General features: G+C 41.6%; 1 protein-coding gene across 19 annotated transcripts in view; it reads left to right on the top strand.

The window, feature by feature from the left end:
* The window catches only part of LOC308612554 (uncharacterized protein), a 164,087-nt gene that overhangs the window by 125,044 nt on the left and 13,787 nt on the right, over nucleotides 1-25,256 (top strand). For 11 of the 19 annotated variants that reach the window (XM_081225092.1, XM_081225090.1, XM_081225087.1 and 8 more), the window contains one exon: nucleotides 10,701-10,769. In XM_081225092.1, coding sequence (XP_081081218.1) covers nucleotides 10,701-10,769 — 69 coding nt within the window. Of the gene's footprint in view, nucleotides 1-3,826; nucleotides 4,030-10,700; nucleotides 11,111-11,803; nucleotides 11,839-24,537; nucleotides 24,903-25,256 lie in introns of those variants that run through there. The other 8 variants (XR_014015116.1, XR_014015117.1, XR_014015119.1 and 5 more) reach the window with 4 other exon arrangements.

Here is a 25,256-nt window from a genome sequence, read left to right on the forward strand (position 1 = left end):
TAGATCAAGTGGCAGGCTGCTCCTACCACACTCTGAACCTGTTGCCCGGTCCTTTCTTTCTGAGCCCCACTCAGAGCTGGCAGCCTTACATGTCACTTGTGTATTCTCAAGTCAGGAATGTACTGTCTCTCAAGAACCCAAAGAAGACTACCAAGCAAGCATGGTGATTTCTTCTTAGTTGTGAGAGGTATAAGATACAATAATATCTTCAGGGGGGTGGGATGTCCTGGAATGCTGCAGATTATTTGATATTGGCATAAAGTTTGTATTCCACCCTCTCCGTCTCTCTCATTAGCTAGTTTCTCTCTCTCTCTCCTCTCTCTCTCTCTCTCTCCCTCTCTCTGGCTAGCATTCTCTCTCTCTCCCTCTAGCTAGTACTCTCACCCTTGCCCTTTATCTCTCTATCTCTACCTATTGATAGATTGAACTTTTTTCCCACAAAGTCTCCAACACCCTTGCCAGTTTTTGCTCATCCAGGTGGATTAGCAAGAGAGTGTGGATATAGTGAACATATATGTTCACTATATATGTAGACTGCCCAGAGGGTCCTGGTCTCTTCAGACTCTACTGAGACAGAGGATGGTGAGTTCACATCACCTTTGGGCAAGACCATAAATGTATACCATTGTCAGTTTCATTTGAATTGCTTCTAATTCTCCTTGCTGATAGAGATGGAAAAGAGTTAACTCGTTATGTAGGTCAATGCCCTTATACCATGTAACTGAAGCTGTGTTAACCTGCTGTAGAAAGATGTTACTTCTAGTGTAACAGTTCCAACTGGGGCTATGACTTAGTTGAGTTTTGGGGAGATCACATCATCCAGCATGACCCCTCTGTTTTTCGTAGGGGCCATACTGGAGACTTAAATGGGGATGTGATGGGGACCACCACCTCATACATGCTTTAGATTTTAGGGGTGGCTTTAGTCTTTGCCATTCCCACATAGGAAGCCATATTATCTTTTATTTACTATCCTGGCCTGGGGCAAGAACAGTTTTAGAGCTTTTTGCATGGCTTTCCCCACTGCAATAACTCTTACTCCAGAGGCTAAGGAGCCTGTCTGGGGGTTCCTTCAACTACCAAGTGTGTCCCTTCCAATTATACAGTCAGCAGTCAAGGAAATGACCACAGGGTGGATCCATTGACCCAGTGAACCCACTGTGAGCTAGGCCCAACAGGAGCTTCATTTATTACCTGGCCCCCATCTGCTCCCATTCTAACAGGGATCATGATGACACTTCGGGCCCCCAACTATCAATATCACCCAGGCTGTCTGTTCAACAGTCCTTAAATAGCTGGATATTCCCCTTTCTCTAGTGTATGGCTACCTGAATCAATGACCATAGAGGTACCTTTAGGGAAGGGCTGGGGGAATAATTATTGTCAGCATTTGTCATGGTGTTTCAGGATCCTTCTCATAGGGCCTGGTCTCTCCTTCAGACCATGGGCTCAGATGTAGAAACTGGGCAAGGAATCATGTCTTTTATTGAGGAAACCGTGCTCAATCTCTTGATTGTTCCTCCTTGATACTTTTGGTTGTATAAACTCAGCAGTACCCTGCTGGCTGCTCATACAGTATGGGAAGCCTGGGAACACTGTGTTCTACTAGTCGTCTCACAGTTGTCTGTCCCTGGTTGCCTTACTGACCTACAGGCTCATTATTATAATTGGACTCACCTTGCTTCTGATCATTACATATGACCACCTGACTTCTATGCTATAGCCAGGCTATCATCCCCATTGTTAACAGGGCACCCAGTTTTATAACAGTAATTCCTATTATCTCTCTCCTCTGGTCAACAGAGGACAGCCAGTACTGGGTTCCCCAGTGACCCTGGTGCCCCTCTCACTAATGTATTCCTCAGTGTTTCCGTGAATGGAGTCTGCTCTGGGTCCTCCCGTTAACTAGATGTTTTACACGTACCTAGTATCAGAAGTTGGGATCCTCAGGAAGCAGACCCTGAGATGGAATTTTGTGCATAGGAAGTTTATTCAAGATGCTCCTGGGATCAGCAGCTGGGAGAGAGAAATCGGCCTCTGACGCAGTTGCCAAACAGACCCAGCTGTCTCCTCGTGGGGTCCTGAGGTAGGGCCTGCCCTTCTGAGTTGTCCTGAGTTGGAGCAAGTGGGCCAGACATTTATACTCCTACCTCAGTCACTGTGTGCAGACTGCCCCTGGGAAGGAAGGGGCCACGGCCCTGGGAAAGGCAGCTCTGTTCCTCTGTGGGCAATTCCAGAAAAAGCAGATGGCCGGGGGCAGTCAGCTGCTAGTACTCTCCACGCAGCTGGGGCATAATCCCTTCATTCCTAAAGAGGGATCTGGGAGATGCGTTGCAGCATCCACCATACCTAGGAAAGCCACTCTAACATTCCCAGCTCTCTGAGGCTTTGGTCCCCTTGTCCACCCTCTGCCACCAGAGTCTGGGATTTCTACTTCACAAATTTGCAGGAAAATTTAGATTTAAATCATTTCTAAAAATGCTCAGATATTTGAAAATTGGTAAAGACTAATTAGCCAAGTGATTGCTTGATTTTTCCACTTTAACTTTCAAACTGAATTACATGATGTCTAGCATGTAAAGAGCTTGTGAATTCTGGAACTTAGATTTGTATGTTTCAGAGACCACAGACTTAAATCAACAAACCAAAGAACTTCACAGCAAATTGAGGAAGATTCCCTCTTGGAAAGTCCCCAGGGCCCAGTGTAACTCTGGCCATACAGGCTGGCATGGATCTCTTCTGCCTACTCTCTGAAAACAGGAAGCAAAAGGAGGACCTGGGTTGCCCTGGGGCTCCAAACAAGGGTGGAAAGGTGAATTTTGTAGGTGCCCAGGAATAGGGGCACAGACTTAATGAGGTGAGAATGAGTTTCTGACTTGTCACAGCCTCCATATCAGGACACATTCACTCTGCTCAGTCTAGGGAGTGTTGTCAGAGTGCAGGTGACAGGAGGTACCTAAGGACACATGGCTGGTGAGGTTATGCAGAGGCTAGAGAGGGCTAGGCAAGAATGGAAAGAGCATGGGTTCGAATGCTGAAAACCCAGACCTGTTCTCAGTCCTAGGAAGAGTGGCCTCTGGAATTGCTGAGCATCTTCGTGAGGCTGTTGTCTGAGTTGAGAGTGGACCTTCAACAGATGTTTATTTCATAGCACTGTGTAAGTCACTCACAGTCACAGAGGCACGGGATGTCAAGAGCCAGAACACCCCTTGGAGCAGTGAGGTTACTTGCCCAAGGTCTCCCTTGACTGTGATCTAGTTACCTTATTTCACATCCGTTTCCTTTCCTTTGTTACCTTTCTGTCTTCTGTGTGAATTGTACTAGGGATTTTCAATTTCTACCCCAGCAAGTGTAAACTTCTCTGCTTCCTACTTGCCAAGTTTTGCTACATTCTAGACAATCTCCCCGCCAACCTCAAATTATTTTTACTGCTCAGCACCCCTATTCTCTCACTGGCTGCCTTCCTGCTGTCTAACATGACTCCCTCCCCCTTCTTACTTCAAGGCTTTTGCTCATTCTCTTTCTCTTCTCAGATTTATTCTTTCCTTAGCTCTATCCAATTTCCACCCTTACTTTAAGTTCCACATAAAATTTTACCTTCTGTGTGAAAATCGTTTGACTTTTCCCAGTGATTCATCTTTCATTTCTCTGCAATCCTTTGGTAGCCAGAGGCATATCAATGCAAGCTGACAATAAAGTACCTATTGTTTAATAATGCTTGCATAGTGTTTCATGTGCATGAACTGTTTTTGCCCTAAGAAATAAGGGATTCTTAATGAAGGAGTCCTAATCTTCCTACACTTTTTTTTTTTTTTTTTTTTTGCAGTACGGGGGACTCTCACTGTTGTGGCCTCTCCCGTTGAGGAGCACAGGCTCCGGACGAGCAGACTCAGCGGCCATGGCTCACGGGCCCAGCTGCTCCGCGGCACGTGGGACCTTCCCGGACCGGGGCACGAACCCGTATCCCCTGCATCGGCAGGCGGACTCTCAACCTCTGTGCCACCAGGGAAGCCCTTTCCTACACTTTTGGTAGGTACACACAGTTGTTGGTGAACACTAGCTGATGGAGGTATTCTTTCCTTATCCCTCAGCCAAAACCATCTAAGCTAGTAGTACAACCCCACACATACTCTGAGGGATAAATCAAAGTCCGCACTTATCAGCCCTTCTGCCCAATCCAGAAGAGTTCTATGCAACGAAAGACATATCAACCTTTATGTAAGACCATGAGTTGTCAGCTGTTCCATCAAACTGTTTCAATTTGGAAATCTTGACTTCCTGCTTTGCACAGAGGTTTGACCATGCTGCCAACGTACTTCACTGATGACGTCTGTCAGATCCTGCCTAGTTCTCAGCCTCTTTGTCTCATATCAAGTGTCCTTAACCCCACTTATAGGCACATCCGTCTCCCAAACTCCAAGAAAAAACATACGTTTTCCCATGACACATTTAAGGAATGACAACAGTCCTTTGTGATTCCAATACTCCAGACCTTGGGCTGGAAGGTCGAATAGTTGACCTTGGCCTTATTTTGGAGACTTGGGCTCCACATTTGCTCTAGATCTGAGATCTGGATCCTGTCTTATTCTCTGTCTCAGAAATGCAATCAGTATTCCAACATCTGTCTTTTAGAGGGTTTATACTGCCTTGCACATGTCCCTGTTTCTGCCTGGCTCTCTGGCCTCTTGGTATTGACCTCAACTGGCTTCCCTTTTAAAATTGTATTAAATTTCTTGACACCAGTCTTTTGCCTAATTCTCACCTAAGTCCACACTCCATCTGTTGGAGTCAACTTCTTTCAGGCCTGTGGTAGAATCTGGACTCTCCCTGCTTTAGCATACAAGTGGGATTTATTCTGAGCTCCATCTTTCTCAGGTTGTCCTGGGCTCTTATATGTAACTTAACCATATGCTGGGAAATAATAAGAGCAAGTGTCATCAAAACTCAAGTAAGGTTCAGCATGAGGTACATTGACAACTTGACAACCAAGACGTGAAGTGAAGGACAGGAGGGGAAAGGAGGAGACTGTGGGTGAACCCTGGGAGAGCAGTGCAGTGAAGATGTACCGGGGAGCTTGGTAACCAGGAGAGGTTCAGATGGGCTCTAAGCTCAAACCAAGGGGGAGGGGCTGCTGTTACAGTCCAGGTGGAGGCAGGAGATACCTACAGCTACATGGATCATGATGTTATGGAGGGCCCAAGAGAGCTAGGCCACAGTAGAGTCAGGTCCCTACTCGGAGGGGAAACTGAGGCACGAGCTGAGTAACATAGACAAGACCAGTATTGTAGGAAGTGCCTCGGTGAGCCCTTTGGATCCCGGAACTCTTGGCAAAACTTCAGATACCCAGTCCCCAAGTAGGAAAGGCTGAGGTGCTGAAATGCTTTCTTCTCTAGTGAGGCAGTCAGGATAGACTGGGGAAAGAAACAACCTCAAACTGTCTGTGGCTTAAAACCTCACAGGTTGATTTCTTGCTTTCCTACCATCTAGAGGTGGTGGTGTAGGGTCAAGGACAGCTCTGCTTCACAGAGACGTCACTCAGGCTCACAGGCTGACGAGGTGGCATCATTTCTGGTGCTGATATGTCACCAGGAGGTTCAGATTTGCCTCTGGGTTGGCTGCCATGAAGTCTGGAGAGTTGAGTTTAAGCAGTTAAATGTTCTGTACTCTTTTGCTCACCTTTCATTGACCCAAACTACTCACGTGGACACACCTAACTTCAAAGAGTAGGGCTACATAATCTTCTTTGTACCTGGAAGGAGAGGAGAATGAGATGTTGGAATACTAGCAATGCCTATCAAACAGAGTCAGAATTGACTCATAAACTAGGTTTTCTATGGCTATACAGGCAGACCTCGTTTTATTGTGCTTCACTTTATTGCACTTCGCAGATTGTGTTTTTTGCAAATGAAGGTCTGTGGCAACCCTGCATTGAGCAAGTCTATCCGTACCATTTTTCCAACATCATTGTCTCACTTCTTATCTCTGTGTAACATTTATGTAATTAACGTAATATTTCAAACTTTTTTTATTATTTTAGATTTGTTATGGTGCCCTGTGTTCAGTGATCTATGATGTTACTATTGTAATTGTTTGGGGGCACCATTAAGCTCACATATGACAACTAACTTAATTGATAATTGTTGTGTATGTTCTGCTGCTCCACCAACCAGCCATTCCCCCATCTCTCTCCCTCTCCTCAGGCCTCCCTATTCCCTGAGACACAACAGTAGTGAAATTAGGCCAATTATTATTATTTTTTAAAACATATTTATTGGAGTATAATTGCTTTACAATGGTGTGTTAGTTTCTGCTTTATAACAAAGTGAATCAGCTATACATATACATATATCCCCATATCTCCTCCCTCTTGCGTCTCTCTCCCACCCTCCCTATCCAATCCCTCTAGGAGGTCGCAAAGCACCGTAATAACCCTGCAATGGCCTGTAAGTGTTCGAGTGAAAGGAAGTGCCACACATCTCTCACTTTAAACCAAAAGCTCAGAATGATTAAGCTTAGTGAGGAAGGTATGTCAAAAGCCAAGATAGGCTGAAAGTGAGGCCTCTTGGCCAAACAGTTAGCCAAGTTGTGAATGCAAAGGAAAAGTTCTCGAAGGAAATTTAAAGTGCTACTTCAGTGAACACAAAGGAAAGCAAAACAGCCTTATTGCTGATATGGAGGAAGTTTTAGTGGTCTGGATAGAAGATCAAACCAGCCACAACATTCTCTTCAGCCAAAGCTTAATCCAGAGCAAGGTCCTAATTCTCTTCAATTCAAAAGGTTGAGAGAGGTTAGGAAGCTGCAGAAGGAAAGTTTGAAGCTGACAGAGGTTGGTTCACGAGGTTTCAGGGAATAAGCTCTCTCCATAACATAAAAGTGCAAGGTGAAGCAGCAAATGCTGATGTAGAAGCTGCAGCAAGTTATCCAGGAGATGTAGCTAAGATAATTCAGGAAGGTGGCTACAGATAGTCAGTGTAGATGAAACAGCTTCTATTGGAAGAAGATACGATCTAGGACTTTCATAGCTAGAGAGGAAAAGTCAATGCCTGGCTTCAAAGCTTCAAAGAGCCCCCCGGCACTCTTGTTAGGGGCTAATGCAGCTGGTGACTTGAAGTTGAAGCCAATGTTTATTTACCATTCTGAAAGTCCTAGGGCCCTTAAGAATTATGCTAAGTCTACTCTGCCTGGGCTCTATAAATGGAACAACAAAGCATGGATGACAGCACATCTGTTTATAGCATGGTTTACTGAATATTTTAAGCCCACTCTTGAGACCTACTGCTCAGAAAAACAGATTCCTTTCAAAATATCACTGCTCATTGACAATGCACCTGGTCATCCAAAAGCTCCGATGGAATGTACAATGAGATTAATGTTGTTTTCATGCCTGCTGACACAATGTCCATTCTGCTGCCCATGGATCAAGGAGTAATTTTGACTTTCAAGTCTTACTATTTAAGTAATAAATTTCATTAGGCTATAGCTGCCATAGATAGTGATTCTTCCAACTGCTCTGGGTAAAGTCAGTTGAAAACCTTCTGGAAAGGATCCAACATTCTAGATTCTATGAAGAACATTCATAATTCATGGGAAGAGGTCACAATATCAACATTAACAGGAGTTTAGAAGAAGTTGATTCCAACACTCGTATATGACTTGGAGCGGTTCAAGACTTCAGTGGAGGAAGTAATGACAAATATAGTCAAAATGCCAAGAGAACTAGAATTAGAAGTAGAGCCTGAAGATATGACTGAATTGCTGCAATCTCATGATAAAACTTGAATAGATGAGGAGTTGCTTCTTATGGATGAGCAAAGAAAGTGATTTCTTGAGATGAAATCTACTCCTGGTGAAGATGCTGTGAAGATTGTTGAAATGACAACAAAGCATTTAGAATATTACATACACTTGGATGATAAAGCAGCGTCAGGGTTTGAGAGGACCAACCCCAATTCTGAAAGCAGTTTTACTGTGGGTAAATGCTATCCCATTCCATTGCACACTACAGAGAAATCGTTCATAAAAAGGAAGAGTCAATTGATGCAGCAAACCACATTGTCATCTTATTTTAGGAAATTGCCACAATCTTCCCAACCTTCAGCAACTACCACCCTGATTAGTCAGCAGCCATCAACACTGAGGCAAGACCCACCACCAGCAAAAAATTATGACTCACTACAGGCTCAGATGATGGTTAGAAATAAAGTATTTTGAATTAAAATATGTGCACTCTTTTTTTAGACATAATGCTATTGCATAATTAATGGACCACAGTATAGTATAAATGTAACTTTTATACACACTGGGAAATGAAAAAATTGGTGTGACTTGCTTTATTGCATTATTCCCTTTACTGTGGTGGCCTGGAACTGAGCCCACAATATCTCCAAGGTATGCCTGTAAATTATATGCATAGGCTTGGTGGGAAATGGGGGGAAGTTCATTGTTGTCTGGTGCTGGGAAGCGTAGAGTAGAGTAGAGTAGAAGGAAGAGTTAGCAGCCAAATCCTTAGTGTCAAAATCTTCTATAAAGTAAAATATATTCTGAAACATAACCACAATTTGGAGTCTAGAACAAGAATTCACCTTTGGATGGGCCAACTCTAGCTTCTGGGCATATGTCTTCTAATTCATTAAATAGTGCCGCCCTTAGTATATGAGAACAATATAAAGCTAAACCACTGCCATCAGAATTGGCTGCATTTTTTTTCCAGTAGGGAAAGTGTTTCTGCAATGAACTGTCCATGCTCTCTCTCTCCTTGTTCTCATTATGTAAATCACATCATGTATGAGCTGGTTGGCTCTGCCTAGAGCTGTGGTCCATGGCTACTAAAAAGCCCTGTAACTGGTCTGGGAATTGAGTCATCTTTGGTTTTATCAGCATCATGCCTTGACTGACCTATTCAGTCATTGCATCCCAGGAGCTTATTGAAATAACTTAAGTTTTCAAAAAATGGAATACAACTAATTAGATGTAACTCAACTTATATTCTAAAAATATTCCTAAACAACTATATACACGCATATACTCATGCACACAGAGACACAAATCGTACAAATTCTCTACCTTTCAGAACAAGGAAGTTGTAATTAGCAGTTTAAGAACCACTTTGAAGAATCTCTATAATGCCATAGAGTAATGAGTCATTTCAATTGTAAAACCCACTGTGGAACTATCTCTGCCACAGATCCTTCAGTGGACAGTCAAAAGAAGTAGGCAGAGCTTCGAGTGTCAAGACTAAGAGTGTGGAACAAACAAGGAGCTACCGTATAGCACAGGGAACACTGCTCAATGTTATGTGGCAGCCTGGATGAGAGGGGAGTCTGGGAGAGAATGGATACATGTATACGTATGGCTGAGTCACTTTGCTGGGCACCTGAAACTATCACAACATTGTTAATCGACTATACTCCAATATAAAATTAAAAGTTTGAAAAAAAAGACTGTGTGGAAGGGTTTCAAAGAGGGGACTAAGATTGGGGGATTACAACTGCAGAAGATTCAAGTTGGCTCACTCTTGAGAGTCTTTGTAAGAAGGTACACCCAGCATACTCCATCACATCCATCGTAGGGTGATGCTCCCAAAGCCTTCATCACCTCCCAGACTGGAAACCACATCGACAGCAATTCTTGTTATACTGAGCCATGCAAAGATGGAAGATGCTTAGAAATTGCTTGTGGATGTTCGTACTGTGGTTATTTGACTGGAGAAGCATTCCCTTCTTAAAAACCAGCTGTCGTAGGCTTTTCTTGGCTCCAGGTGAAGAGGTGACTTCCCTCTTTGATTCAGTGTTCATAATTGGGCTCTCTGTTAGCAGAGGTGGTGAGAAAACAATGCTAATGAGGTCAGGGGTTCAGTGCCCACGTGGGTCTGTTATCTTTCTTTTGTTCTCTGGCCAAAAGTCTATATCCTTTAACTGTGCCCAGCTACTATGATGAGAATAGAGATGACAATTGGGAGAGAGTAAGGGAATGTGGATGAGTATAATCCTATTCTTCCTACAGTGGAAAACAACTCCAAGTTCATGTCCTTTTGCAGCAAAGTCATCTTCAGGGTTGAAGCACTGCCCATTAAGAAACAGTAAGGAAAATGAAAGGTATAGTTCCACAGTGGTGGTAAGGAGGCTGAAGCTACAGGATCAATGCTCACAGCTAGAGCATCGCTTGGTCATTTATGCTAATAAGAAGATAGCAGTTGCACAGATGATTATTATTCACAGCCAATTTTCAATTTCTTACTAGCCAAAGTTTCAACATTTCTAGGCATCTGTGTAAGGAGTAAAGTGAATTGGTTTGAGATTTTTTTTTTTTCTCAGCCACTATCTATTGAAGATTCTAATGAACAATGAAATGCCCACAGTTACCCAGAAATAGAAGGCCTGAGTATTCCCACAAGTAGGGCTCAGCCCTGGAGTGACTTAGACCTGGCTTTTTAAATCACAATTCATAATTCCTCATGCTATGCACTGTTTTCTCAGAATTACTATATCTTCTGTAATGTTATGTAGCAACATAAATCAAAGTAGGCACTGACCAAGCATGATGGAAAAACTATGGGCTTCTAAGTTGATCTTATCACTCAGTTATGTGTGTGTGTGTGTGTGTGTGTGTGTGCACGTGCGCATACTTGGGGAAGCTACTTAACTGCTTTGAGCCTCAATTTCCTTGCTTGTAAAATGGGGGTATTGATGTTTATCTCATAGGGCTGTTGGAAGAATCAGATGATAGAATAAGGAGAAGTCTGGCAAGTCTAACGTGGTACCTGGCCTATTGTAAGTATTTTCCCAAATGACTAAATTTCTTATTATTGACATTGCATATATTTATTTTAATCACCTGACAAACTTCCCCCACTTTATTGCAAAACCAAATGTATAGAGCATCTATTACTAATACCTCATTAGCAGATGCTGTCGATTGCCTTCCTTTACTCCTCAGCCCACCAGAATTCACAAGCAGCTGCAATAGGCAGGTGACATCTTCCCACCTCAAGGACCTAGGTCTTTCCTCTTCTTTGCCTAAGGGCATTCAAAGGCACTTACACAACCTAGAAGCATAAGAGTTTATGCTCCAAGGGCAACTTCAGCCCCAACCAAATGAAAGATGCCTATAGGTGGAGCAATTCTGAGACATACTCCACATGTTTTCTCAGAAGATTCTCAGTGTGATTGAGCTGAAGCCACCCACCATGGAAACCCACTCAATAATGCAACTTTTTTTTACTTTTCTCCCTTCTCTGTCTCACTTTCCCCATTTCTTCACTTATGATTCTTGGACTCACTTTGCAAATAAATTCCTAGTCCCTAATTTCTTATCCCAGGGTTTGTTTTGGGGGAACCCAGACTAAGACATCTACCTCATAGGGTTTTAAAAAAAATTTTATGCAGTAAAATTGACTTTATTTTTGGTGTGTAGTTCTATGAGTCTTGATGCATACATTTATATACTCACAACCACAACCAGGATACAGAACAGTTTCCTCCCCCTAAAAATTCCCTTTGTAGTCAAACTATCCTCCAACTCTTAACCCATGGCAACTGTTCCTATAAGATTTCCTTTTTCAGAATGTCATAGGGTGTGTACCCTTTTGAGACTGTCTCCTTTCTTCAACATAATGCCTTTGACATTCATCCATGTTGGTTGTGTATACTAATTCATTCCTTTTCATGGTCAAGCAGCATTCCATTGCACAGATGTGACACAGTTTGCCAATTCATTTGTTGAAGGACATTTGTATTGTTTCTAGTTTTCAAAGATTATGAATAATCCTGCTCTAAATATTCACATAAGTTTTCATTTCTCTAAGATAAATACCTAGAAGTGGATTTGCAGGATCATATGGTAAGTGTATGTTTAACTTTATAAGAAACTGCCAAAATTTTCCAGAGTGGCTGTACAATCTTGCACTCGCATCAGCAATGTGTAGGAGTTCCAGTTGCTCCACATCTTTGACAGCACTTGGTATTGTCATGATTTTTTATTATTTTAGCCATTCTAATAGGAATGTAATGGCATTTTTTTGTAGTTCTAATTTGCATTTCCCTAATGGCTAATGATGGTAAACATTTTTTCATGTGCTTAATTAGCATTATATTTTTTCTTTGTAGAAGTGTCTGTCAAATCTTTTGCTCAGCTACTTAATTGGGTGATTTATTTTCTTACTGTTGAGTTTTGAGTGTTCTTTATATATTCTGGATATAAGTCCTTTATTAGACATGTGATTTGCAAATATTTTCTCCCACTCTGTAGCTTATCTTTTCCTTTCTCTTAATCATAGGGCTTTAATAAGGACTAATGTGTTTATACACTAAGTTCTTTAAAAACTAAATAGACATGCTGTTTTTCTGTCAGTTGGGGGAAGGCAATATGGAGAAAAGTTTGATTTGGGACTCAGGCAAACCTGAGTTTGAATCCTGGTTCAGTCACCCACAAACTGCTTTGCCATGGACTATTCTGTTAGTTTTCTCATCTGTAAAGTATAGACCGTAGTACTTACCGCACAGTGCTTCTGTGAGGATTAAATGAGATAATATGTGTGAAGGACTTAGCCTAGTGACAGGATGTTGTAAGTGTTCAATAAATGTAAAGATTATATTCTTATTATACAATATTCTCATTTGCAAGCCTTTGCATAATCTGCTCCCTCTGCTTAGGTTGTCCTTCTGTATGTCTTATCCCTCTCTCCCTTATTTTCTACTTGCCTAAGATGATTCCAATTTAGGGGGCTTTGCTAGACATCACCAGTTTGGGCCAGATGCCCCTTCTTGGGGCTCCATAGTACCCTTTAATCACCTTGCATCACTCTGTATTTTAAGCATCATAAGCTGGGGGCAACTCGGGGCAGGGCTAATGTCTTTGTCATCTAAAATTATTCCAGGTTGCGTTTGATGAATGAATGAATAAATAAATGAACGAATTCATCTCATGAATTGTCGGGGATTCCAATTAGACATCCCTCTGAATATTGCCGAATTCAGTCCCTTTAAGGCAGCCTTAAACATCCCAACTGGATGTCTGTGACTTACACCAGGACCCGGCTTGCAATCAGCCAAACAGTCACTGCATCTTTGACAAGCTGGATGCCGAATGGAGAAAGTTGAATGCTTTGCATCTATTTACTTTTACCACATGCCATAAAAATTAAAAATACATTGTACCACAAGTGCAGTATTTAGTGTCTCACTTTAATTACATTCAAGTGTGTTGCTAAATAGTCTTGAGAAAACCTTAATGACCAGCTGTTCTACCCTTTTCCCATATGTCAGAAATGGTTTCTGAAATCACATTCCGGTACAGTAGGGTTGTATAATTAGACAGTGTATAGTTAACACTTCAAGATTTTCCGCTTAAACTGTGGACCCTTTACACTAACATATTGTGTGATTCTGCTGGTTTGGCGCAATGTAATTAAATGACATGCCAAATAGCAACGGAGACATGCAAACTCCATCAGACTTGTTATCACTGCATCATTATTTGCTCATATCTTTTTCATCGTCAGGATGGCATGCTTTTGTGTGTGTGCTATGCAATATTCAGCATGTTTGGATGACAAATAAACTTAGTAAAAAGGGCTGTAAATTTTTAATATTCCCTTCATAATGCCATTTATCTCACTAGAATTAGATGTGAGGGTGGCTTTTGCAACCTTTTGAACAAAGAGCTATCACTCAAATACACAGCAACCATTTAAGGAAACAAAACAAAACTAAACTAAAATTCCCCAAGGTTCTAATAGAAGCCAATATTTTACACTGCTTCTGGTGGGGAAATGGGGATTTGAGCTATCCCCAAACTGGATTTGGGAGATAAAAGAAGTTGAATTTGACAATTGATTATTGTGAAAATAAATCATTAGTTACTTGCCATTGTTTGACTCTGAGCTTAATGAGTTGTTTTGAAACCATAGTAATGTCTTATTTGCTTAAATTTGGTTAATTCCTTGATGTTTGAGTATAGACAAGAGACTGAAACAGAAATATAAAATAAGGAAATGGGAAAATTCTATGAACTAATAATATTCTTTGGCTCTTCCTTTCCTTCTCCCACAAAGAAAATGTCCTTGACGTTGTCCCAAATTTCAAGTCAAAACATAACTCTGATTTCTGATTGAGAATTGCCCAGATAAATATATTAAGACCAAGTCACAGGTGTAGCTTTCTCGAGTCCTAAACAGCAAATTCATTTTTGAAAAAGCTAAGAGAGAGCTTCACTGTTCTAAGACCGATTTACACCATTTTTTTCTTCTAAGCTTGAATTTCCAATGACTTATTTAGATGTAAGCACTGACAGCTGTAATCATGTTTTAAATCTTGCTTTGTATCCTTAGTTATAACGTTGTTCAATTAATATTCAGAATAATGGAAGAGATGTGCCGTTTTGAAAAAGACTTGAATACAGTCCAATGCTTTGGGAAACTGACTCTCAAGAGGATTAATCAGCATTTAAAACTTGCATTAACAAAAATCTGATCTTCCACCATGCGGCATGCATAATACTTTTCGTTTTTAAACATTTTAGCTTAATACTATGGCATCCTTTGTCCTGATTTTTTTTAATGATTTTAAAATTGAGCTCCTTCAGATCAATTTTGCCTTGACCCTTGTGCATAATTGGACACTTGCAATTGAAAAATATAAGGATGCTCTTTTGCATGGTGCACTAAACTGTATTTCCATTATTAAAGATAAGGGCAATAGTGAACTACAACTTAGTACTTAACATTTCAGGTTTTTCCCCTCAATTTATATCCAAAAAGTTTTCAATCTTTCTTCAAAGCTCAGTTATCCAAACCCAGTCCTTGAGAGAAAAAGAGCTAAAAATGATGTTTTAATAATGAAAAATGATCAATGGGAATAGGATCTTTTGCTGTAAATGGTAAAACAATTGATGATTAGTGATCTTTTCTTATTTGTTTTTAAATAAGTGTAAATCACACTGAGTTATTTACATGTAAACAAGGATTTGGGTTCTAAAGCTGAAATAAAATGACATGATGGAAAATGAACTGGGAAACAGTGGGCTGAGGGCTCTGTGTGGCTCATAGCTAAATGGGAATGAAATCAATTTTAGAAACAGGGAAGAAAGATGATTGTGAAAGCAGAATAGAAAAAACTTGCTGTTTTATCCTAGTAAAGTAATCGGCTGTTTTATGACCAGAAATAAAGTCAAGTGAGCACATACTTCTGTGGGTTTTGTCTCTCCTTAGACCAGTGGCTTGCTCTCTGGCCCAGGACCCGTTGTTTTTCCTCTGCTGAGACCACAATGCTGACCCTGGTGCTAAATGTGGCCTGGAAGGATTTTATTCTTCCCTTTGCATGTTTTTAGAAAAACCTCTTGGCTTCTGTGATAAAGCAGTGGACACTGCAGAGCAGATTCTTATTGCTGCTGAGCCTTACTAGGAGTTTGTAACAGGCACAGCAAATGGTCAATAAATGCTCATTGGAAGAATCTCTTTAAAAGCCCTAATTAAGTGCCTGCCTGCCTGCCTGCCTGCCTGCCAGGGTTGTGCAAGTTTCCACTCAGAACTTTGCTCACCTGGCCCTCCTTCTCAGCAGAGGGGTCCCTGCTTTGGCAGCCTCTTTGAGTCCCATGACTCCTCTGAGATGGAGAGTGAAGGACATACAGAGAGTGATGGAGACCCTCGGAAAGGTGGGGGGCAGCTGCCCGCTGAAGGAGCTAAAGGTGCTGCATGCAGAGGGGAAATGGGGAGCCATCGGCTTCTGACTCGGGGGCTATGCACAGGCAGGATAGATAGTCAAGAGAACAAAAATATTTATTTAAGACACCACTGGACAGTGGAGTGTTTGCATCATACCTACAGCTAAGGGCATGTTATGTTAATGAGGGTGTTAAAAACATAAAGGTTGAAAGACAGGGAAACCTGTGCCTGACAGAAGCATTGGCGGCGAATGTATTTTTATCCACAAACTGCCTATATTTGTGGAGGTGAGTGGGCTTGAATGTAGAGAGAGCAAGGACCACAGCTTCTGTCTTTCTAACAAGAAAGAGTCTTGTGTTTAAAAAGTCTCTTTCTCAGAGTACTGAAGAGGTTTTTTTTTTTTTTTTTTGGTTGGTTTTCTTGTTTTCCTTGCTTTGTAACATTTTTCTCCATGCGTGGCTATCAGTGAGGTAGGCAACAGAGCTGAGCCCTGGGCCCAAGTGGGTACCGTGCCCTCTCCTAGAGCGAGTGGGGGGATAAGGGCCTGCTCCCTGGATGCATTTCCCTAGGATCCTGGCATTTGGGGAATTTGTTTAACTTCCTGGGGAAAGATTCCAACACCCCTGTTTTGGGAGCAAATTATGAACATTTTGACAGGCTCAAGGCCCACTCTGCTCTTAGCCCAGTATAACCTTTCTAAAACTCAAATAAGATTAGGACAGTTCCTTGATTCAAAATGTAAACAAATGGGGGCTTCCCTGGTGGCGCAGTGGTTGAGAGTCCGCCTGCCGATGCAGGGGTCACGAGTTCGTGCCCCGGTCCGGGAGGATCCCACGTGCCGCGGAGCGGCTGGGCCCGTGAGCCATGGCTGCTGAGCCTGCGCGTCCGGAGCCTGTGCTCCGCAACGGGAGAGGTCACAACAGTGAGAGGCCCGCGTACCGCAAACAATAATAAAAAAAAAATGTAAACAAATGGTTTCCCCTGGCCTATTAAAAGAAATCCCAAAACTTTAGCATTATCAACCGTGCCTTCACTCTCTGACCCCAGACCACCCCCAGGCCGTGTTTTTTCCTTTTCATCCATCATCTCCAGACACCTTGGACTCAAGTCAGAGTAGCCTAGACATCATTCCTTAAACAGAAGTGCTTTTCCTTTCCCTGTGTCCTTGCTCAAAGAACACTCCCTCCTTTGCCCTTTGCCTGCATGGAGAGCTCCTACTTATCCTTCAGCGCCCAAGTCAAATGCCTCTTCATCTCTATGGCTTTTCCTGAACTCCCCTCGTGCTCTCTCCTCCTTCCACATCCTCCACCCTGTTCCCACTCAAGAAGAACTATTCACCCCTATAGCTGTGATCCCCCTACTATAGCAACTATCACTCACATTATAGGTATTTTTATTGTTGTTTCTCCCACAAAATTGTGTATTATGCAAGAGTTGGAATACTAGCTCCAAAGCTGTTATTTCATAAATATTTGTTGAAGTGAATTTGCCCTTTAATAAACACTAAGAGTATTTCAAGATCTTAGAACTGAAAGAACATCAAAGAGTTTATATTCAAAAGTTTGTTTGTTTTCCTTGTCTATCAAATATAAAAATGTATAAATTAAGAGCTTAGACCTATTCTTTAAATTTAAGAACTTTCTTCCAGGGGATATATATATGTTTTTCTATTCCAGACCATAAGATGCAGTGATACATCTAATAATTACAAAAATATCTATTTTTTTTTCTGATCTTAGAAAAACTTAGAATGTAAGTAGATTTATTTCTTGGTTTAAACTGTGTATCTAGTAAAACTCCCTACCTCCAGCGAGAATGGCACTTAAGTATAGATCTCTGAAAAGTGTCTGATCAGATTCAATGTAAGCCTACAAAGACTGCATTGAAGGAATGCTAAAAATATAGTTTTCTGTACTGTGATGTAGATGGGAAAAGCAGCGTTACTCCATTTCATATCTATGGCAGTGCCTGTCATACACCCTCCAAAGTCACAACATTTTCTAGACAAGCAGATCTTAAGGCTATTGCCCATAAGAATCATCTAGAACGGGAGGTAGAAAACTATAGCCCACAGGCTAAATCCAGCATGCTGCCTGTTTTTGTAATAATAAAGTTCTACTGGAACACAGCCACGCCCTTGTATTCTCAAATTGTCTATAGCTGCTTCCAGGCTGCAATGGCAGGGGTGAAGAGTTGCAACTATATGATCCACAAGACTGAAAATTTTACTATTTGGTTCTTTGCAGAAATTGTTTGCTGACTTTTGACCTAGAAGTTTCATTTTTGTTTCATTTTTTAAGATAAAACAGATGCCCATGTCCTACCTTAGATAGATTAGTAATTGGAAGAGTAAAACCTGGTCATTTGTGTATATAAGAAGCTCCACATGTGATTCTGAGTACAGGCTCTTAATTTTTATTTTTCAAGAAGTTATCCATAAATCGTGCCAAGCAAATTCTCATAGTACAAGGAATGTCCCTCTAAGGCAAGCACCATATTTTACTTACCTTTGCATCCATAATGCCTAACACTGCTCTAAGCATAATTAGATGCAAATAATGCTTTTGTCAAGTGAATGAGTGAGTCGGCAAGGTGAGGAATCTTAGATTGCAGATGTAACTAGACCCTCTAAAAATCACAGTACATGGCAACTACCTTCTCAGGCCCTGGACATGTGCCCTGTTACTTTCCGGTGAGATTTCTTTCTTCTAACTTCAACCTTATCTAGAAAAACACAAATGCTACTGATTCTCTGTGGATCTGAAAATTTTTAAAAATTTCCAAGAGTGTCAAATGAGGCATGCTTTGGTCTGCATTAGGATGGTCATCTCCTCACTGCTTGGGACATGCAGGAAAAAAAAATTAATCTCACCATGAGAAATGGTACAGATGGTATATTTGGCATCACCAGCCTGCGTCGATCAGAGATGCATTTATTTACATGACTTTGTTTGCATTGTGACTATTTATCTGGGCCCTTGCTCACATTTAACCTTTCGAAGGGCCGGCAGAGAGTGAGCCATTTTGCCCTTGGGATTGGATGGAGCAAGCTCCCATAGGGATGATGTTTGTATTTCTTCCTACCTGCAAAACACTCATTTCTTACAACCCCAGAAAACATTTGGTTATGTTATCTCTTGGGTCCAGGAGGAGTGTGGAGTGTGCCAAGTTTAAGGGCCATTGCCAAATACCATGGTTTGCATTATGTAGACAGCATGCCAGTGGAACTGGCGCTACTAGTTGCAGATTTGAGCTCTCGCCTCAGAGGCAAAGGATCCCTTAGTCATTTCCAACTGGGATCATGCCCTTTGCTTTGGTTATGAGATATCTTTGAGTGTGTGCACAAACCATGGCCTGCAGGCACAACTAATGGACCACTGTGACTGACTTCTTCTAGGCTGGGACAGTGAGCCCCCAAAGTGGCACCAAAGTGGTCTCAGACCCCATGGGTGATTTAGAGATGCTGAGAAACAGCATGGTGCCTTAGAAAGGGCCTTGGGGAGCCTGGTCCTGGGTCTGTAAAATGGACAAGTCACTTACTTTCTCTGAGCTTTGGTTTCCTCATCTTTTGACAGGAATAATTAGAGTTGTTGTTATGACAACTGAGCTAATCCATATAAAGCATTTGGTGCAGTAACGGGCACCAAAGAAGCTCTCAATAAAAGTTTTTATTATTAATATTATTATTATCATTATTATTGATATATATATCTTACTTAAGGCACATGGTGGTTGTGAAGATGAAATAACTGATATTGAAGTGCTCTGTGAATCTGCAGAACGCAGCATATGTGAGGACTGCTTGTTTCAGTGGGAAGGAAGGGTAATTGCATAGAGAGGTTCTGCCAAAACGTGTTTCAACATGATTCTCTGACCAAGAGTCCCCAATATTTTTGAAATAAGAAGCTACTGAGTCAGACAGAGAAAGACAAATACTGTATGACATCACTTGTATGTGGAATCTAAAAAACACAACAAACTAGTGAATAAAACAAAAAAAGAAGCTAACTCACAGATAGAGAGAACAAACTAGTGATTACCAGAGGAGAGAAGGAAGCGGGGAGGGACTATAGGGGTAGGGGCAAAAAAAGGGTTGTTATGGAATTATATGAAATCTATGTGAAACTTTTGAAAATTGTGAAGAATTATAGAAGTTAAAGAATCTTTCATTCAAAACAATTATAAAAACACAAGGTAATAATATAAAGTAATTGGTTTGTAATCATAAAAAAAAAAAAGTGGAGAATTTAATTTTAAAGCAAAAAAAAGAAGGAGAAGCTACTATTCATTTTTCCAAACCCTTGAGAGACCAATGGCCTATTGGTAAGCAGTCATTCTGATGAGCTGACTCCAGTGAGGAGGTAGCAGCTGTGCTGGTGGGACTCTTTCTGAGCAGAATCAAGGTTGGGCCTGGATGCTGCCTAGACTGCACTTCTTGCTGTGTACTGAGGCAGTCACTGAGGGAATGCAAGAGGATTTCTACCAGAGAAGGCAGCAAGCATGTGAGCCATCTACCTGGGGGAGTGATGGGACAGAGAAGCAATTTCCTGGTGTGTTTGAAATGTGTTACCTCAGTTGGCCTGGGAGCCTAATGGTTTCATTCAACAGGCATTTATTGCTTTCCTACTTACTTAGACTAGTGCACAAGGGGTACACTTTGAGCAGGCTGGGTGAAGTGATCTTCCTCCTGGCCATAACTTGAAAAGATGGAAGGAATCAAGGCTGTCCTTGAAAATAATGGGAAGGTGTGGATATATTCAAGTCCATTATTCTTTATAAATACATCTCAGTGTTGCTTCATGAGGAAGATTATTGCACAGTGGTCTCTATCAGGTTTTCATAAGGAATCAAATGTAATCGGAAGAAATCACAGATGCTCAAGATGACAGCTACTAGTCATGACAATGGCATCTCAAACTCTGGTGTCACATGCCTCACAGGTGGGATACACAATGGGTGCCCTGCAAGGCCTTGTTCATAGGGCTCTGAAACATCTACCTGGTCAATCAATTCAGTAAGAAAGGTCATTCAACAATAATTAGTTTGTTCCCACACCTCACCTGCTGAACAAAGTTCTAGGCACATAATAGGTATTCAATAAAACCTTAAGACTAATTTAATGATAATATATAATATTTGTTAAACACTTGAGAGATGTCAGGTCTTTTTATAACTGCTTTATATGTGTTGATTAATATTATCTTCACAATAGCTTAATGAGATAGCATTATTATCACCATCTTCAGAGGTGAAGAAATAATAGCCTTTTGTTCAGGATCATAGAGTTAGAAGTGGTGGAGCTGAATTCCACCCAGGCTGAAGGATTCAGATCCCATCAAACCACGTGCAGGCACTAGACTTACTTTAAAAGTAATGTGTGGCTTCCTTTGCTGTGCAAAAGCTTTTAAGTTTCATTAGGTCCCATTTGTTTATTTTTGTTTTTATTTCCATTTCTCTAGGAGGTGGGTCAAAAAGGATCTTGCTGTGATTTATGTCATAGAGTGTTCTGCCTATGTTTTCCTCTGAGTTTGATTGTGTCTGGCCTTACATTTAGATCTTTGATCCATTTTGAGTTTATTTTTGTGTATGGTGTTAGGGAGTGTTCTAATTTCATTCTTTTACATGTAGCTGTCCAGTTTTCCCAGCACCACTTATTGAAGAGGCTATCTTTTCTCCATTGTATATTCTTGCCTCTGTTGTCAAAGATAAGGTGATCATATGTGTGTGGGTTTATCTCTGGGGTTTCTATCCTGTTCCATTGATCTATATTTCTGTTTTTGTGCCAGTACCATACTGTCTTGATTACTGTAGCTTTGTAGTATAGTCTGAAGTCCAGGAGCCTGATTCCTACAGCTCTGTTTTTCTTTCTCAAGATTGCTTTGACTCTTCAGGGTCTTTTGTGTTTCCATACAAATTATAAAATTTTTTGCTCTAGTTCTGTGAAAAATGCAATTGGTAATTTGATAGGGATTGCATTGAATCTGTAGATTGCTTTGGGTACATAGTCATTTTCACAATGTTGATTCTTCCAATCCAAACAAGATGAAAAGACAACCCTCAGAATGAGAGAAAATAATCCTGAAAAGGATTAGTCTCCAAAATATACAAGCAGCTCATGCAGCTCAATATCACAAAAACAAACAACCCAATCCAAAAATGGGCAGAAGACCTAAACAGACACTTCTCCAAAGTAGACATACAGATTGCCAACAAACACATGAAAAGATGCTCAACATCACTAATCATTAGAGAAATGCAAATCAAAACCACAATGAGGTATCACCTCACACCAGTCAGAATGGCCATCATGAAAAACTCTACAAACAAACAATAAATGCTGGAGATGGTGTGGAGAAAAGGGAACCCTCTTGCACTGTTCGAGGGAATGTAAATTGATACAGCCACTATGGAGAACAGTATGGAGGTTCCTTTAAAAACTAAAAATAGAATTACCATATGACCCAGAAATCCCACTACTAGACATATACCCCGAGAAAACCATAATTCAAAAATATACATGTACCACAATGTTCATTGTAGCACTATTTAAAATAGCCAGGACATGGAAGCAACCTAAATGTCCATAAACAGACAAATGGATAAAGAAGATGTGGCTCATATATACAATGGAATATTACTCAGCCATAAAAGGCAAGGAAATTCTTATTTGTAATGAGGTGGATGGACCTAGAGTCTGTCATACAGAGTGAAGTAAGTCAGAAAGAGAAAAACAAATACCAGATGCTAATGCACATATATGGAATCTAAAAAAACTGGTACTGATGAACCTAGTGACAGGGCAGAAATAAAGACGCAGATGTAGAGAACGGACTTGAGGTCATGGGGGGGGGAAGACGAAGCTGGGACAAAGTGAGAGAGCAGCATTGACATATATACACTACCAAATGTAAAATGGATGGCTAGTGGGAAGCTGCTGCATAGCACAGGGAGATCAGCTTGATGGTTTGTGATGACCTAGAAGGGGTGGGATAGGGAGGGTAGGAAGGAGGCTCCAGAGGGAGGGGATATGGGGATATATGTAAATATATAGCTGATTCACTTTGTTGTACAACAGAAACTAACACATCATTGTAAAGCAATTATACTCCAATAAAGATATAAAAAAATAAAAGTAATGAGTGGCTTTAAAAAGAAAGAAAACATTGAATTCGGGGAATGTCCACTTAAGATGCTTCTTTAACTGACTGCCTTTTAATTCTTGGCTCAACATTTGGCTCAACACTTGGCATCAACCATTTTTGTATGGGTGTAATTTTAGTAAAAATTATGCAAAGCAAGTAGATTATATCATGTAGAGCAAGCACTTGGTGATTAGTCTGAGGACATGGAAGGAAGGAAAGGAGGAAAGGAGGAAGGAAAGGAGGGAGGAAACAATGAAATAAAGGAAGGAAGGAGAGAGAGGGAAGGAGGGCAAGAAGGAGGGAGAGAAGAGAAGGGGGAGGAAAGGAAGAAAGAGGGAAAGATATGAGACTAATTTGATGATGGAGATAGAAACTGTTGAGTGTGTATGTGTGTGTTTGTATAGAAGCAGTAAGAAGAAGAATGAAAGCATCTTTCCATTATAAGTTCTCATATTTCTTCATGCTTCCTGCTCCTTTACAGTGTGCACTTTTCAGAGAAAGGTCTAGTAGTGACCCAACACATTCTAACTACCATATCCTGAGCATAAGTTTATATCCCCCAATGCGGGGGAGAAGAAGGTCCACAGAATTACAGTGAAAGAGGACTGATGACAGTGTTGGTTCTGTGAGCAACCCCATTCAAGACACCAAAGGACAAGCCCCAACAGGCAGTTCCCTTTAGCCTGGAAGAAGGAGTGAAAGACAGCCAAACTCTCTCATCATCCAATCACATCTCAGGGGTTCAGATTTTCTCAGCTCCCTGGAGGCTTCTGCCCTTGCAGACAGGAGGATTATAGAAGATGGGGAGTTTGCAGGCATCCAGTGGCACTGCCTGTAACCACACCAGGCACCGCCACTCTGCGGTCATCACACCAAGATGGAGAACTCCTCCTAAACCCAAGCCTATTACAGCTCTACCTGCGAGGCAGCCCACACAGAGGGTGGCAAGGCTGCCACCATGTCTTCCAGAAGAGGCTGGTGGCCAATATGTTACACAGAGCTGAGAGGCCAAGGAGCAGTGGTTGTAGTGGACCAGGTAGCCAGCTCTTGGTTAGCACTTTGCAGAGGGATCAGATGGCCTCTAACATCGAGAACCATTGCAGGAAAGATGAAAGGGGAAACTTCAGCCCGGGAGAAAGAAGCATGGCACACTCTGGCCCCCAGAGAAGAGAGAGAAAATGGCAGGCACCCAAGGACAGATCTTGTCTCATGAAGAGGTTTTTAGTTGTTCCAGTGGAGAGGGAAGTGTGCCCTGTGGGTAGAAGGAGCCTATCTAGCCTATTTTGAAATTCCCAGGCAGTGTCAGGTGCCAGGGTTGTAGAGTTAGACTCAACATAGCAAAAGAATTCTCCTAAAGTGCTTTGAAACACAAAAGAAATTGTTTTCAACCTACTGAGTGGCAGAAGGAGTAGTGGTGGATGATATAACTTGCTAATTCTTTTTCATGGTGAACTTATGCCACTGGGTAATTGACTTAAAGAAATGGACATCTGTTGTGGGGTTTTGTCCATTTAAACTTTATAATGTTTTGGGGGGATGCTATAGACAGAATTGTGTCCCCCCAGAGTCATATGTTGAAGGCATAATCCCCAATGTGCCTATAATTGGAATAAGGAAGTAATTAAGGTTAAGTCCTGTCATAAAGGTGGATGGAGCCCTGATCCATCCAAGAGGATTAGTGTCCTAATAAGAAGCAATACCAGAGAGCTCATTCTCTTTCTCTCTTCCCCATGTGAGAACACAGCATGAAGGCAGCCATCTACAAGCCAGGAGAGCGCTCTCAGCAGGAACGGGAACCTTGATTTTCGACTACCCTGTCTCCAAAACTCTGAGAAAATAAACTCCTGTTGTTTAAGTCACACAGTCTATGGTATTTTGTTATGGCAGCCCCCGTAGACGAAGACAGGGATGGGGGTGTGGGGGCATGAGATGCTTTAAGTATCTGCAAGCTCGATTTCCTGTAATGTGCTCAGATGAGACTGTAAAGCCAGAGGCTGTTTGTAAAACTTTGGCTTTCTGTATGGTGCTGAGGAGTTAACCCCAAATAATCCATCTGAGTCCCAGGGTTTGTATTTGTGGGGAGGGGGGCACAGCATTTCTCTTGAAAAGTCTGTAAACTTTTTTAAAGATGAAAAATGTTATATGGAAAATAGCACTATAAAAGCGGAGTGTGAAAAAAATACGAGAGGGAGAACTCAAGAACAAAAAAATAATGCTTATATTGGCCTACAGGGAGTAGAACACTTAGACTAACTTTAGTACCGAGTATTTCCTTTAAAAACAATCATGGGGCCTCCCTGGTGGCGCAGTGGTTGAGAGTCCGCCTGCCGATGCAGGGGCTACGGGTTCGTGCCCCGGTCTGGGAGGATCCCATATGCCGCGGAGCGGCTGGGCCCGTGAGCCATGGCTGCTGAGCCTGCGCATCTGGAGCCTGTGCTCCGCAACGGGAGAGGCCA

Source organism: Mesoplodon bidens (assembly GCF_964165515.1).
Source record: "Mesoplodon bidens genome assembly, chromosome: 2".
NCBI lineage: Eukaryota > Metazoa > Chordata > Mammalia > Artiodactyla > Ziphiidae > Mesoplodon > Mesoplodon bidens.